Source organism: Microtus pennsylvanicus, chromosome 14, assembly GCF_037038515.1.
Source record: "Microtus pennsylvanicus isolate mMicPen1 chromosome 14, mMicPen1.hap1, whole genome shotgun sequence".
Lineage (NCBI taxonomy): Eukaryota > Metazoa > Chordata > Mammalia > Rodentia > Cricetidae > Microtus > Microtus pennsylvanicus.
The window spans coordinates 72396609-72413290 of NC_134592.1; the positions used below are offsets into that span (position 1 = coordinate 72396609).

Genomic DNA, 16682 nt, shown 5'->3' on the forward strand with positions numbered 1-16682 from the left:
TTGGTCGGCACACACCTCAAGGCGGCTAGGGAGGAGTCTGTCTTGGTCGGCACACACCTCAAGGCGGCTAGGGAGGAGTCTGTCTTGGTCGGCACACACCTCAAGGCGGCTAGGGAGGAGTCTGTCGTGGTCGGCACACACCTCAAGGCGGCTAGGGAGGAGTCTGTCTTGGTCGGCACACACCTCAAGGCGGCTAGGGAGGAGTCTGTCGTGGTCGGCACACACCTCAAGGCGGCTAGGGAGGAGTCTGTCTTGGTCGGCACACACCTCAAGGCGGCTAGGGAGGAGTCTGTCTTGGTCGGCACACACCTCAAGGCGGCTAGGGAGGAGTCTGTCTTGGTCGGCACACACCTCAAGGTTAGCTGCTTCCTAGTTGTGCTCTGCTTCTCCATGGAGTCCTTGGGGACAGCTCAAACCAAAGCAACCCCTGAAATTTACCCTTCTAGAAGGAGTTCGCCACTGGGCACAAGCCGATGGTCAGCCCCTCCCAGACTGCCTGGCTCTTAGGAACTGTTATCAGTCTCCTAATGCTTAGCATATTATTTTGGCATCCTAACATTTCCTCCCCCATCTAGGATTTGGTTAAAACAGGGAAGGATCAAAATTTGGCAGCTGAAGGAACAGCTTAGCCCCCACGGATGGAGAAAGAACAAACAGCAATGACGACAAAGGAAATGACAAGGAAGAGAAAAAGACGAGCGTCTGCAATCTTTTTCGTAGGATGTGAAGGGGATTGGTGGAGCAGGCTGAAACCACAGGTGATTTATACTCTTCTGGGACAAAAATACTACCAAGGAGACCCAGATGTAGGCGGGAGGTGTTGGTCACCAAGGGACCGAGGCTCCCTCACCTGGTGTATGCAAACAGCAGGCAGCACAGCCACCCTGCTGCCTCATCACACAGGCTCTAAGGATGGCGGACAGCCAGTGCCTCCATCCCAGAGACGAGGACTGGAGGGGCAGACTGTCACCTTCTTCTTCTTCCCTCCTTCAGTCTGTGTTCTGTTAAACTCCAAGGTCATGTCACGTGTTCCTGTGTAACTCATCAGGCACCTCAATTGCCCAAGAACTCAAGGGACTGTGTCTGCTAGCTTCTTAAAGACCAGGAAAGTGTTCTGTGCCATGCAGTGTGAGCTCTGGCTAAACACTGGCTAGCTGCAGGCTGCCCCCCAAGTCCATACTTCCCAATGCATCACCCACGGTTCTACCACAAACTCCCTAGTACTTTAGGGTCATGCTAACTCCCTGAGTCCTTATCCTCCCTAATCCATTCAAGATCAGAGGAATAACCCCTGTTCCCTTTCAACACACAGCCCAGACTCATTCAACCCATGCTCCCTATCTGACCCACTCAGTTGTATTCAAAACTGAAGCCATGCAATGCCAGCCACAGACACCCTGGCCCTGCACAGCACTTCCTGCCTCTGTGGAGGACAGGAGTGAGAAATGGACGCTGCAGACTCAGCACCCACAGACTCGGTCCTAGGAAGACTTTCGAGACAACCCTAAGTTGGAGTATCAGTACCAAGAAGAACTAAACTGAATCAACTTTCATGTTGAAGGGGCCCTGTGAAGAAGAAAGCCCTGTTTCTGAATGGGCTACAAGATGGGTTTGTGTGTGTGTGTGTGTCCTAACTGTCTGCCAGAGTTCTTGATTGCATGCAGATCAGGCTTACCTAGTCTGCTGCCTGTGTTTGCTGAGTGCTGGCCTTGTGTGGAGCCCTTCAGCATACTCAGCCACGTCTTTACTAAGTACGCTTTCAGCAATACATGCTCTTCTTAGAGTTCTTTAAACTCTTTTTAAATACACTAATTCTTTATGTGAATGTATCAATATATTATTAAAGCTTTTTGCAAGGATTTTAAGCTTTCTATCTCATACATAATAAACTATCTTGAAAATTTCAGTTCTGTAAAACAAAAATAAACAAAAGCCCCAGCAATTAGAGAAAACAAACCACACCACACCATTATATGGAGTGCGGTGTGCATGACTTTTACCTGGTTGAAAGAGAAGGCAGCCTACCACCCTAAAAGGCTTTCTAGTTACACCTGAAAAGGTACACCTGAGCTCCTGTCCACTCTAATCCCTGTGAACTCGCGGGAAAGTAGTTCAGAAAGGCTGCTTCCCTAGGGATTGAGTACTAGGTCTGATATGAGGGTATTTTTATTTCCTTAGCAATCTGAAAAATACCCTTTTGTGACAATATTTTCCCATGGCAATGTCCTCTCAAATTACTTGCTCACAAGAGACAGGATATATTCACGTACACAGAAAAGGGCACCAAATAGGAGTAAGATGCCCCCAAGTGAGGGCAGCACATCCCTTTGCACCGTCTAAACCTTAAAAATGGCACTTGGGAGATACCATTTTCTCTCCAGGTCATTGTAAACATCTGTGGTTGGAAATCAACATGGGTTTTCAGAAAGAGAAATCTTAAATGTTAGTTTATGTCAGAATACCCTAGGCATGTTCAAACCCAGACTGCTGATCCCCAACGCCTGTGTTTACTCTGCAGGCCTGGATTAAGGACAGAAAAATTTTATGGTTAATGGGTGCCCAAGTGACCCAGTGAATGACCGCCATGCCTTGGTGACAGCAATGCACCTGTTCATTGGTATTCATCAGCATCTGAGCTTTCAGATAGCCCTGTTCAGAGGAGGCTACAGAGAAAAGCCAGACTCTGATCAAATGTTCCCACAAACACATATAATTACAGCATCTTCATTGGCTTACATTTCTGCAGTTACTACGATTCTTGTTGATTAAGCTTAGGAAAAGAAAATGATCAAGAAAGACTGTGGCCCTCTCTCTCCACTGTCTTGACAGCACCAGAGGGCTCGCTTGGTGCCAATAAAAGAGCAGGTGATGCTATGCATTAGAATGAGGAGAAAGCACCCAGACCTTTCATTGAATAGTTGAATAACCTGCCCTCCTTCCTGTTCTCCTCCTGGTTTCGTTTTGTGCTGAAGTTACAACTAACCCAGGACAGAAGACAAGGACATTCCATTCTGCTGATGACAGAGTACAGTCAGCTCTTCTTAGCCAGCAGACTAGGTGATTTTAACCTAAGAAGTAACACTAATATCCTACAAAAGGCATCATTAAGACATTGAAGGATTACTTCTTTCCAAACAAAAGTATGATCTGCTAGCCACTGTTTGTTTTCTGAATTAACCAAAATGGATTCCTCAAGAGTGATAGGTCACTATAAAATGGATTCCCCAAGAGTAATAGGTCACCATTACGTTTAGCCTTGAGTCTGCCTTTAACCCTCCGTGTGCCTTGTTTTTAACCTCACTGATCACTGGGTCCTCCGTATCTCCATGAAAGTGCTAGATGGGATATTTGCTCAGATTGCTTCCTTCGCTGGTATCGTCTGAAATCCAAATTGCTGTGGAGTTTGTATGAGATGTACGTTCCTGCCTTACTAGTAGACTTAACTCGGGGATGTTGTGGTGGACACATTGCTGTTGCTTGTGAGTTGTAGTGTGATTTGGCTCTGCTGACAAGCCCCGATTAGCGCCAGGGAAAACACAGGTCCTTATTATATTAGAACACGGTGGTTACATGGGTTAACCTCTTTTGGCGTGGAGTGGCACTGTTTTTTAAAAAGCTGCGGCGGTTAGGAGCCCTCCATGCCAATGCTATTTAATTTTTTCCCCTATTGAATCATTCATACTTAAGTCAGTGATTCCCTTGGGAGCAAAAACAAAGCCAGCAACATTTTGGGTCACCATGAAAAATGGATCCAAAGGGGTCATTTAGAGTCCTCTTCAGAAAGAGGCTCTTCGATTAGGTAGCCTGCTTTCCAAAGAGTGTGCTCCTGAAGAGAATGCACTCTTCAGTGGGGTAAAAAGTTGCAGATTAACCCATCATCTGTTAGAAATGCGCTTGCAGTTGTTTTTCCAGAAGCTTCCATAACTTCCAGCCCCACCAAGCCACCCACAGACACTTGCTTGCTCTCACATTTGTTTTGAGAATAATAACATTTTATAATGCTTTTGTTGGATTGCATATTATGTGGGATTTGCATTGCCTCCTTGTGACTAATATTAAATAACTTTGTTTAGCTAAATTCATAAGAAATAAAAAAAAACCCAAGCAGCACACTGTGCTGAAATGTTTAACTCTTTTATTCTGGTGCCAACACAAAGTAATTACCAAACAACCCTGGGACATAACCAAGCTACCGTTGCCCCTTCTGGAACATCTCAAACAGAGACTGGGTTTAGTAGAAAAAGCAGACAATGGCCAAGCAGTCTGGGGACAGGATCTCTGACACACTTTCCTGCACACGAAACCGAACTTAAAATTCTCTTTTCAAACCCACACTAGGAAATAAATTTCTCTGTGGAGAAACTTTGGAAGCACACAGGTCTTTTGACTTCAAGACTGCAAAGCACGAATCCTGCTGGCTAATGGAAACGCAATTGAACATTTGTCTCATAGGGCACTCTACCTGGGTGGCAGCACACGACAGCCTACTGTCTTGTTCAGTTTCCACAAAAAATTCTTTAGACATGTTTGTGCCTTGGAACGCAACCACAAAGCAGTAACAAGCTCACGCCAGGAGGCTGGAATTGTCTCTCACGGATATGGCGGCTTGGAAAGACTGCAAGTGAGCTAGGTGTGAGGTTTGAGCAAGGGGCACACGATGCCCTGTTTCCAGAAGCATTGGTGTATCCTAGGACACTGGGCCGAGACAGAGGCCACAACAATTGTTCACTTGCACATGAACTTTTATGATTTCGAATTTTAAAACGTCTGCAAAACAGTAAGTATTAGCCTGGAGGAAAAAAACAAAAACCAAAAAGAAACAGGAAAAATTAAAAAACGTTTTAATTGCACCTCTGCATGGGCACGGAAATCGAGTCAGAGCTTCTCAAATGACAGCATTGCATCTGATTTTTAAAAATGATCAGTTATATAGCTCTCTGTTTTCCAAAAGCTTCAGTGTATAAACAACATAAAATATTCAGAGAGAAACTTTGTTATATGCATGCTTACTGCTTTGAAAAAGCTTTCTAAGTCAAACTTCTATGTTATTTATAAAAGTAACTATGAGATTCTTCTTCTTAAAATTATGAATATTGAGCAGTTAAAGTAAGGGATCATATTTTGGAGTCCCTCTTATTTCCAGGTGAGCATAACCATTTGAACTTGCTGTAAATAAAAATTAAAAACAGATACTGTATATGTTCATTATTTCTGAAAACTTTTATAGTAAAATGGGGTTTTCCGGTTCTCTGAAGGGGTTTTGAACATTTACAAATATTTTAATTGGATTATAATTACTGAATTAAGTGGTATTCAGGCAAGTTGAAGAAGACAGGAAAGAGTTTCCCAACCTTCTTCCATGTCCCATCACCCTAAACATCAGTTACTCCAGTACCCAGCAACGCATTAGTGGGAAGAACACACTGCTTTCTCTGGCTTGCTGTTCTTGATGTAGGCTGTCCTTGAGAATCCACTGGAGAGTTCTGTCTGGTACCTCAATAGACCTCGTCAAACACCCTGGACCCACAGGCAACCAAGAATGACTGCAGCACAGACTCAGCTTCTAGCCCAAGGCTAACAAGGTGGACAGAAAGAGGGACATGGATCATGGATGTAGGAATGAGACACTTATAGTTACAACTATTCCCTGGAGACACAAAGGGGCCATTGTTCAGAAAGAACTGGCCCATGTGTTGAGTCCAATCTGTAACACCCAAAGCAGCATAAATAAACAACGGAAGTGACATAATCCTCCAAATGTGGCACATGCCTTTAATAAAACACTCTGGAGGCAGAGGCAGGCAGATCTCTGTGAGTTTGAGGTTAGTCTGGTCTACAAGAGCTAGTTCCAGGACAGCTAGGGCAACCCTGTCTCGAAAAAACAAAAACAAAAAAAAAAAAACTTAGGAAAAAGTTATTTGAAGCCCTCATAATATAAAAATATGTATTCTTAAAAAAACACCCCTTTAAAATGTATTTATTTACTGTGGAGGGTGGGAGAGGAAGTCAGAGATGGCATTAGAGTAGACTTTCTCCTTCTACATTGTGGGCCAGGGTGTCAGGCCTAATAGCAAGTACCCTTACACACTGAGCCACCTCACCAGCTATGGAAAACTCTGATTGTATCTGTAAACATTGGCTTCTGAAAGGGATGGATAACCATTGGACACCCCCCCCCCAGCCTCTTCTCTTGCCTCAAACACAGTAACGTATATTGAAATTGCATTTTCCTCCCGAAGGCAAATTCTAAAATCACAGTGAAGTGTTTTAAGTTTTAAATGTGTAGTTTTTATTGTTTTCACACAGGATCTTATCACTATTATGAATATAAACTTCAGAATAGCTTATCCAACCTTTGTTTTTGACATGAAGAAACCAAGGCCTGTGGAAACGCCTCATGGGTCGCCACTGTCACCCATGACAGAGGAGAGTTAGGGCTGGAATTCGGGACTCCCAATTACAAGCCAGTGTGTTTCCATACGACCAATAAAAAAGACCAAAACTCGGCAAGGACACAGGCTGAATTGCTTTCTTCCTCACCTCATTCACCATTTTAAACAAAATTCGGAGGGAACCGGGTGACTTGGGGCTGCAGGAGTGCTGGAGGGCTTACAGAGAGTCTTTTAATGGAATAGCCAGACAAGTGACTGCAGCCTGGGAATGCTGAAAGAGATACACTTGTGCATAAATAATGAGAGCATACTTCTTTTGTATCTAGAGAAAAACTTATATCAAGAATAATCAGTAAGCCATGCTGAAGCAGTTTGATATTGCATTTGTTGTCGAAGGCAACTAAAGCTATTTACAGCTCATCCCCCAAACAAACTGACTCTCTGCAGCTCTGTGGAGTTCTCAGGGAAAAAGCCATATAAACATATCCTTCTACTTACAAATAATGGAGGAAATCTTCTTAGAAATTGAGACACTTCGGTAGATAATTTTGCCTAATATGTCCATACTTTGAAAATGATTAAAGAAAACGGAGTTTCCCTCCCCCCAGTGAGGGCAGGTACTTTGACTTGTCAAATTGAAGTTGGACATTTTCTCTTCGTTTGGAACTGCCGCAGAATAAGCCCTTTCATGTCCTCAATAATACCAAACCAATGCAATCCATCTGTTCTGCCAAATTATTTCTAGTTCCCTAACCAAAGGCACTGCTTTTTCATGCATTTTATCATGATTTTATGCCCTTTATTATATTTTACAAAAGGTTCTGATTCCTCCAGGGCCAATGAGAACTGATTAGGACACTGGCCTCAATCCAGCCTTTGAACACAGGAGAGGAAGGAATAGAACCGTTTCCTTTTTTCTCTACTCCTTGGCAGAAAAGCATATGAATCTATACCGTGTGTGCACTCCGTGTGTGGGTGAGTGTGGGCAGGCCATGTTTTATCCTGTCACAGTATGACTTTGGAGATCATGTTCAGAGCATTCTTTCTGTAATCACGTTGCATTAAGGGGCTTTATTTCAGAAAGACTATTTCTTTAGGAAAGAACCATGGAGCAGCGTGAGACTCAATGATACCGTCATTTTACATGACTTTAGTCAAACTTCCAATCTGAATGGAAACCATCTTGGATCTGTGTTGAATCAGAATACACTCATAATTGCAAAGTAGGTATTCATTAAGCACTGGTTCCTTCCTGATTTGCAGTGGGCACTGATTGAAGGCAAGACACAAAGAATAATAGTGGAGCAATACACACAGGCTTAGAGAGACATAAGAAGCACTGTAAGTACTTATTGCTTGGCCTGTATAGGCAAAAATCTAGCCCTATGTTTGGGTACCATGAAGAAGCTCTCCAGATAAACCATATCTTTTAAATGCATTAAATGTCCCAATGTGCTCAGAATTCTTAATAATACTTTGGGTCAGACTATCATAAAGGAGTTTACATAGCCATCCTTCAGACCAGTCATCTCTGAGAATAGAACCAGCATCTCCCTAAATCATGATGAACAGAGCACTTTGTCCCATTTTGTGATTCATTATGCTTTTGACCTTTGGCTCTTGGGAGCATCTTGGAGGGAAAATGAAGAATAAAGGGCACGTGGGAAACAGAAAGAGAAAGGATGAGATAAAAATATCTACAGTTAAGGCTAAACAAGTGAAGGAGCAGATGAAAACGAGAAGTACTGGCTATCAGTCTGAGGAAAGTTGACGGTGACCAGTGGATGGCATCTGGGAAGAGTGGGCGAGCCAGAGCCACCCCGTGGTGCGGAGAGAGAGCATGGTAAACTGGGGACTCTCAGCTCAGCTGTCCACTAGGTTCCCACAGAGAGACCAAACTCTCAAGCTCTGCTTTCTCCTAGTTCCTCCAGAAAGTGAGAAGCCTGTCAGAGGCTGGCTTCTGCTGCTTCTTCCTCTCCTGCAGCTGGGAGAAACAAAGGTGCTTGTCAGGAGATCAGTTCTTCCTGTCTGGTGTGATGGAGCATCCCTGTTCTCCCAGTACTCACAAAGTTGAGGCAGGAGGATGGTGACTCAGATAATAAAGCAAACACAGAAAAAGAATGATTGCTTCCTTATATTGAATACAATTATTTTTCAAGCAGTGTAGATAGATGGTAGATAGATAGATAGATAGATAGATAGATAGATAGATAGATAGATAGAGACAGATAGATCCAACATTTGTGTCAAGATGGAAACTTATCTACAGTGGTGAATTTAAATAATGAAGCAAGAATAGATTATGAAATAGAAGTGGAAACTCAAAACAAGAGCAGAGCTGGATCCTTGTCGCCTGCCTGGAGTCTTACCCTAGTGTGATTCAGTAGGTATCCTTTTACGATTGCCATCATGGAGAGACTACTGTTACTACTACTAGGAATCCTGAATCCTGTTACAGATTATTGTTTGCTACATGGCTGGGCATTCAACTAGAATGCTTTTTGAATCACTGAAGAATAAGAAAAACATTTGCAGCAAGCATGGGGTGTGTAGTATGAACATGTACGTGACCAGCTATAAAAACACTATTGATTATACCAGAGGCAAAAATTCAATGTAGACCAAAAAAATCTTAGCAAGAAAGGAGGGGGAGGAACATGATAAGTGTTTAGGATAAAATAGTCAAAACATGGGTCTAAATGTCGATTGTAGAGCTGACTTTGTTAGCGTGGCTTGGTGGCATAGCCTGTAATCCCAGGCTGAGGCAAGACTTTTGCAAGTCACGGCCCTCCTAGGCAATTTAGTAAGATTTTTTTCTCAAAATCTAGAGTGCTGTGGATGGAGCTTGGTGGTAGAGTGAGTGCCTAGTATACAGTTCTTGGGTGCAATCTCCAATCCTTTAAAAACAACAGAGGACTTGACATTGTTTAATGTGTTGCTGCCTCACTGTATCTGCACATATCATATGTGTCTAGGGACAGGCTGTTGTTTCACTGTATCTGCATATGTCATATGTGTCTAGGGACAGGCTGTTGTTTCACTGTATCTGCATATGTCATATGTGTCTAGGGACAGGCTGTTGTCTCACTGTATCCGTACATATCATATGTGTCTAGGGACAGGCTGTTGTTTCACTGTATCCGCACATATCATATGTGTCTAGGGACAGGCTGTTGTTTCACTGTATCTGCACATATCATATGTGTCTACAGACAGGCTGTTGTTTCACTGTATTTGCATTTATCATATGTGTCTAGGGACAGGCTGTTGTTTCACTGTATCTGCATTTATCATATGTGTCTAGGGACAGGCTGTTGTCTCACTGTATCCGCACATACCATATGTATCTATGGACAGGCTGTTGTTTCCTTTCTAAGCGGTCATTGTTATGCAACTAGGATTGATTGGCTGTATCGATTTTCTGATCTCTTCTCATTGTAGTTTTAGATGACTCAAACCATAGAGTTACCAGGGTTTCAATGGTTTCCACCTTTGAATCTCCTTGTTAAACTTTGTCTTGAGTTCTTGACTTTCAACTTCCTCTTACTTGTTTTATCTTTTGTTAGTTGCTCTAATTATTTAGTTGTCCTGGGCTTTCACAAACGTTTCCAAACCTCAGGTTTAGCAGCCGTTCACCCATTTCCAGCAGATATTTGTGACTTAATCAGAACAAAGGCTCATCATTGCCAAGTTTTTCTTAATCTTTCATATTAGATTTCTCATCTTACTTAGGAATAATTTCTCTAAATTATATCATTCTAAAGTATAGTTTTCTAGAACTGTAAACTAGATTTATATAATGCTGAATGATGGTGTCGAAAACAGGAAACTTCAATAGTATAGCAAAGAAAATTCCTAACTATTTGCTTGTTTATTTGGGACATGATGGTGGTCTTTCCTGCTTCCTGTCACTCTCTTACTCTGTGGACCTTGCCATTTCTCCCTAACTGTGACCTGATCATCTATTTTAATGACAAGCACAGCACTGCCTCCTGCACAGTAAGACGTGAGGGTCACTATGCAGCCCTTTCTCCAGCCTGCCCTCTCAGTGAACCATACATCAGCATTGAATGGCCAACTTTCAGCCTCATCCCCTTACACCCAGGAGACTGAAGATGGGCTTGACCTGGTCCCTGGAGAGATGCTTTTCTGATTTACCTAGTGCTCCTTTCTTCCTCTGTGACATGGAAGAATTTTTTTTTTTTTAATCTCACCAAAGCTCTGGGCCTCAGTGTTCACTTGCTGCTTGCTTGTGGTCTGAGTGTAGCATTAACGTCGTCTGTAGCTTTAGGGAGCACAGCAGCTTTCAAAAGTGGAGGTGAATTAACATCGTACGTCAGAACAACCGTTATCAGGTTCATGGATGTACTAACAGAGAAACATAGCCAGGAAGACCACACGTCGGCTAATTGAGATTTAATTTAATGCATTGTTTTGACAATTACAAAGGTCAATTCTTTGTTAGAATGAGTGAAATTCTCTCCAGAGCCTGAGTCTAGATTGTCTCAAATTATCAGTAGCATTTGTATGTAATTGTGCATCCATCACCAACTAAGACCTTTATAAAATACATTAAATGAGTCATTTTAAGAGCGAAATCTAGACTGAGGAATTGAAAAAAAAATGTTAGTTTTAAAACACACAAAAAACTACAGTCAGATTGTCTTGTAAGTTTCTAAATATTGACTGCAAATTTCTACACTGAATCAGTAGATACCTTTGATAGCCAGACTCTGAGCTGTATGTATCCTGTGGATACACTTTGAGAAATGTTGATCTAGTGTACGGTTACCATGAGGGGCGCACACACGAAGTAATCACCATGTTTGTCATAGTGAAAACCCAATGCAGTCAGATTTAGTGATGTTAATCGTATCCTTCCTTCAGCATCTTCTTCAGGTCAGTGAAAGACAAGAGAGCAATAAGTTTGCTCATTATATAAACCGTGACCCCTGTTTGATCTTGAGCAGACACTTTATACACAGGAGTCAATTGCTAATTTCTTTGTTATTTATAAGTTTATTTTTATGCCAGAAAAGAATAAGTTTAATGTCATCAGATGCCTATGATCTGAGTCTTGCATCTGCTCATTTTCCAGTTTTGGGTATGGTACTTTACCAAGCAGACTGTCTCATGCTTGCATGATGAATCTGAGTCCATTATTAATCATCTTAAATGTGACTGGAGGTCTCATTCTTTCCCGAGTGTTGCCAGTGGAAGACTGTAAATTGCTGTTGTTTTCTTTCAGCGAATTCAAGGTCGAAAAGCCAGCCTGGAGGAAATACAGCTAGTTCACTCTGAACATCACTCATTGCTGTACGGCACCAGCCCCCTGGACGGGCAGAAGCTGGACTCCCGGACACTGTTAGGTCTGTACGGGCCTCCCCTCTACTGAGAACAGCACATTCCACCACGGCCATTAGTCAATGCCGGTGTCAGCTCAAAATACTTGGCAAGCAGTGTGACAAAATAAAAATCAATTTTTCCAGCAGTTGCTGCCTGGAATGAGTTGTGTAAGATAGAAAAGCCAGTGCAGATCAAGAGAATCCTGCATGAGAAAATGACACCACAGAGCGTGGGGGCTTATTTTTAAATTAACTTTTATTTGAGTAGCAGTTATACGGTAATGCTTTCGCATGTAGAAATATTAGAGTTTGCCAAATGTGTTTGCTCATCTTTTTAAATGGAAAGCTCATAAGACCTTTCCACACTCTTTATAAAGATTTCTTTTACCCTTCTTGTTTTCTGTCTTTCAGTTCTTATTTCTGAGCTCCACATAGGGAGATAGCAGAGTGCCTTGTTTAAATAAAAGCTGGAGGTCTTAATGCAGTCCGTTAAATACTTGCTGTTCTTCTGAAAACTAAATATTCTAGTAAATGCTGCAAGTAGAAAATTAATGGTTGTAATTTGTTTTCATAAACAGATGATTTTTCCCCCTAAAACCATATCAGATTTTAAAATAAAATTTAAGCAACGACACTTAGTATGGATACTTGCAGCAGTATTTTCGGAAAATATTAGTGCAAAACAGTAGTAAAAAATTGTGTTTTATTTATAGCCCCTTATAATTGAATAACAATACCTAACTTGGAAACATATGTTAAATAATTGTATTTTACAGTTTTAACTTAAAAGAAACACTTGAAAACTTGCCTCTTTCCTTTGAAGAAATCTATTGAATCACCCTTACTTTATCAAACTCTCTTACATAACTCAACACTATTTCAAAGTAATTTATGTTAACTGGCCTTACGTAGTTCAGAGCAAGTATATGGTGCTCATAGGGAAGCATCACGGAAAGCAGGGAAGCGAGGTTAGTGGCTCTGCACACGTCCTGGGCCTTCTTACATGAGTGGCAAGCCCCTCTAATGAGGGAACCCTTCACGAGTGTGCCCTGCCCATGTGTGGACCAGCACAGGCCTGGCATCTCGGGAGAACTAAACAGAATGAGAACAAAGACATTCCTCAGTTTTTAGAAAAAATGTTGCTCAAAATTGGTTCTGGTAAGCAATTTATTTCGTATAATTAAAATCATGTATGACACACATGAATACAGATAAATCAATTTAAACATCTATAGTTTAGATCATTTTTCTGGTTCTTTTTATTGGGTCTATGAGCATGGCCCAGGTTGGCTTTGAGCTCTTGGTTCTTTCTCCTCAGCATCTCAAGAGCTGGCCACCATACCCAGGTCCCTGTCCTTTGGGTGAACATACAAATGCTTCACTCAGGTGTGTGTAAGCATTAGTGAGCATGGACTGATGTGTGCAGTCTTCCCTAGCAATCACCATTTTATTCTGGCAATCATCATCCCATGTTTTAAGAACAAAGACATTTGCTAATGAAGTAAATTTTGAACTTGGACAACATTATACTTTAGGAATACACTGTATTTATCAAGTACAAATAACTACATTGATCAAGGCAACACTTTCAGTACGGGCTACCCCAGTGCAGGCAGTGCAGAGGGGCTACATTCTCTGAAGCCTTTCGGGCAGCCGCTCTAGTCCATTTTGGCGATACCTAGAACTCCCTGAGCCGGTGTGCAGAAGGAACAGTGCAGTTGGTCCCCATCTGCTCCTGCTCTCGGTAGATGGCTAGGTTCTCTTAAAAGCTCGCACTACATTCTTTGTGGAATTCGGATTACTGTGCTTTGTGAGTCCTTAGTTTCCAATAGACAGGAATGATGCTGTTCTATGTGTAGAAACTCGGGATGCTTTGTCTAATGTATCCATCCTGTTCAGCCCCATGCAACTGCTAGACTTCCCCTAATCTTCCCAACAAGATGGGAGGTGTCACTTCTAACTCCAGATTTATACTAGACTCCAGATAACTACAATTTGAATTAGAAGGAAGATTTAAGTAAAACTCAGTACGACCAGACCAACCAGTTTTTGTATCTTGAAAAACATCTACATATTACAAAGTAATTGTGTTTTATTGTGACTGCACATTTATCTCTGTAGATACTCTGGCCTTGTATAATGATATTTTGAAAATATCGTCCTCCCTGGTTTCTAGCAGGAGATTTTCTGTAGCATCAATGCCTCTGCCATTTTATCGCCATTTTCAGTTCCCTCCGGTTCATCAGATTTCAGGCCACTGAGCAGTTAATACAGGCTGCCAACAGCAGTTTCAGAAAATGAAGTAAATGTTTTTCACACAGCTGAATTAAAATTATCAATTACTTAATTCACTTTTATTATCGCATAACTAAAATTTAAACATCATTAAATAAATTTATTTCCCTTATTCCCTTAGAGTTTAATGAATTCTTTGATCACTTCTTTAAAATACTTGATTGCATTAAACAGTTCCTTTACCTCTGTTGCTCGCTCATAAATAATATTTTAAGATATTAAAAATGTGTTTAATTCACATTTGAGATATGAGTACCCTTGTTAATAATAACAATATTAAACAAGTTTATCCTTCTGCGGAGTTATGCAGAAGTGTTTGTTGATTTATGTGTGTGTGCTCACTTGTTTGTATTTCTGTGCAGTGTTATGCAGTAGTATTTGCTGATCTATGTGTGTGTGTGCTCCCTTGTTTGTATGTATCAGTTACTTTTGCAAGGGCCGTGAGATCAGAGAACAAGTTACAAGACTCTTGTTTTCTCTTGAGTCCTGAACACAGGTTACCCTGTTTTGGAGCCCAACTAAGCCATCTCTCTTATCCCTAAATTTTCTATCTTGTTTTTGTTTTTTGAACCAGAGTTTCTCTTTAGCTTTGGGGCCTGTCCTGGAACTAGCTCCTGTAGACCAGGCTGGCCTCAAACTCCCAGAGATCCTCCTGCCTCTGCATCCCGAGTGCTGGGATTAAAGGCGTGTGCCGCCACCACCTGGCTCTGTTTGTTTGCTTTTTAAGTGTCGTTTACTGGTGCCAGTGTTCCGAGGCCTTGTGCCTTCTACACAAGTGCTGTATGATTGAGCTCACTGAGCTACGCCTCTTGTTTGCTTTTTAAGAAATAATGTCTCTACCTAATTAGACATATTCATTTACACACTGAGTGTTCTTTATAATTTTCTTGTAGGTTAGTGTACTAAAAAACACAACTCATAAAATGTATTTCTTTCAAAATAAGATCCCTTCGGTGACAGTCCATCTCTGTAGACTTACACTCAGCTTGTGTGTATTTCACCACAACCTCTTTTCAATTTTAATTGGCATTTCACTGATTGGCAGCGGAGCATAGGTGAAGTGGAAGATTGTACCGGGCGCCACCAATGATGCTGAGTGCTTTACCTTCATTTCAGGAGACAATCCTAATTAATATTTCAGGACATATGTTAAATTTGACTTTGTTTATATCAATAGACTCTCCCCCAAATGATACCATCCTATTATATTGCATATTCAAATATTTGCGAACAATGGAGAAGCCTGTGCTGTACTTGATCTTACTTATTCCTTAGGTAGACTGAGATACTCAGAATATGTAAATATACATACACATTTCTAGGACTAAGTTCCTGGTTCTGGAGGAGTAGCTCGGTGGTTAGAGCACTGACTACTCTTGCAAAGAACCCAGTTTGGATTCCCTGCACCCACAGGATTTCTCATGACTACCTGTAGCTCCAGTTTTGGGGAGTCCCAAGCACACACGTGGTGCCCATACACATAACCTGGCCAACCACACAAAAATAAAAATTAAATAACTAATAAAAAGCCAATGACGCTTGAGAAAATATATTGCATTTGAACTTTTTTAAACAGCACTGTGAGCCACCCTACTGGAAAATAAGCTCAGTAGATCAGAGTTGCCTTCCATGAGTCGCAGTTTTTTAAATGGCAATAAACAGTTATTGCCGTATTTTAAAATTCCTTTGAGCTTGCTGTGGTGCTTTAGTGCTTTAGAGACTGGGGCAAGAGGATTGTTGTGAGTTCAGGGGCAGCCTGGGCTACTGAGAGAGTTGTACCAACCAGCAAGACAGAAAGAGATTCTATCTCAAAAACAAACAAACAAAACCAAAGTTGCTATCTTTCTGAGGAAGGCAGAGTGTATTTCCAAATGCCCTCAAGAGGAGGTGGGGCGGGCAGACTGTGTGTACAACCCACAATCCATCTCTGCTTCTGCTTCAACCCTGAACACACACAGCATCACTCAAAGAGGGTTCCGGCAAGAGAGGGGCTTCAGGGAATGGAGGTCAGGGACATCTTGGAAGTTTGGGTGAGGGAGTAGGGGAGACAAGGGGACACTGCTGCAGGCCAAGAAGTAGGGAAAAGCTTCAGCTGATGCTCAGCCAGTATCTCGACTGCAAAGGCCCCACGGGAGTCATGAGCTGAAGTTTTGTACCGCAAACAAACCAATTTTTAAACCAAATTTCATTTACATGTTCTTGTTCATGCGAGTTAACCAATCCTCCCTCTCTCTCTCTCTCTCTCTCTCTCTCTCTCCCCCCGCCCCCGTGTGTGTGTGTGTGTGTGATTTATTTTCCTGTTTTCATTGGCTTTGAGTTTGTAGTTGTTTACCTGTATAAAGAAGCAGTGTGTTCTGAAGATTAACTCCGATTGGTCTAAATTTCCGTTTATTTTCTAATAAGTGAAATAAAGAACACATACGTCATACAATATGTTTCTAAACACCCGAGGAGTGAGAACTGTCCGTTCATAGCATTTATGTTTCCTGTCTCTCCCTGTGCAGGTGACAACTCCCGAAAGTTCTTTTCCTCGTTGCCTTGTGGTGGACTTGGGGTAAGTAGAAATTTGTTTACTGCTTTTAAGTTGCACAGGCTTACAGAAACTCTTCCTTGATTTCCAAGGGTTGCCTTGCAGAAAGGGCTGAGTGTG

General features: G+C 41.8%; 1 protein-coding gene across 23 annotated transcripts in view; it reads left to right on the forward strand.

Annotated features, from left to right (window-relative positions):
• The window catches only part of Hdac9 (histone deacetylase 9), an 834213-nt gene that overhangs the window by 617510 nt on the left and 200021 nt on the right, over positions 1 to 16682 (forward strand). For all 23 annotated transcript variants that reach the window (XM_075948414.1, XM_075948435.1, XM_075948434.1 and 20 more), the window contains 2 exons: positions 11641 to 11761; positions 16537 to 16586. In XM_075948414.1, the coding sequence (XP_075804529.1) occupies positions 11641 to 11761; positions 16537 to 16586 (171 nt within the window). The remainder of the gene's footprint in view (positions 1 to 11640; positions 11762 to 16536; positions 16587 to 16682) is intronic.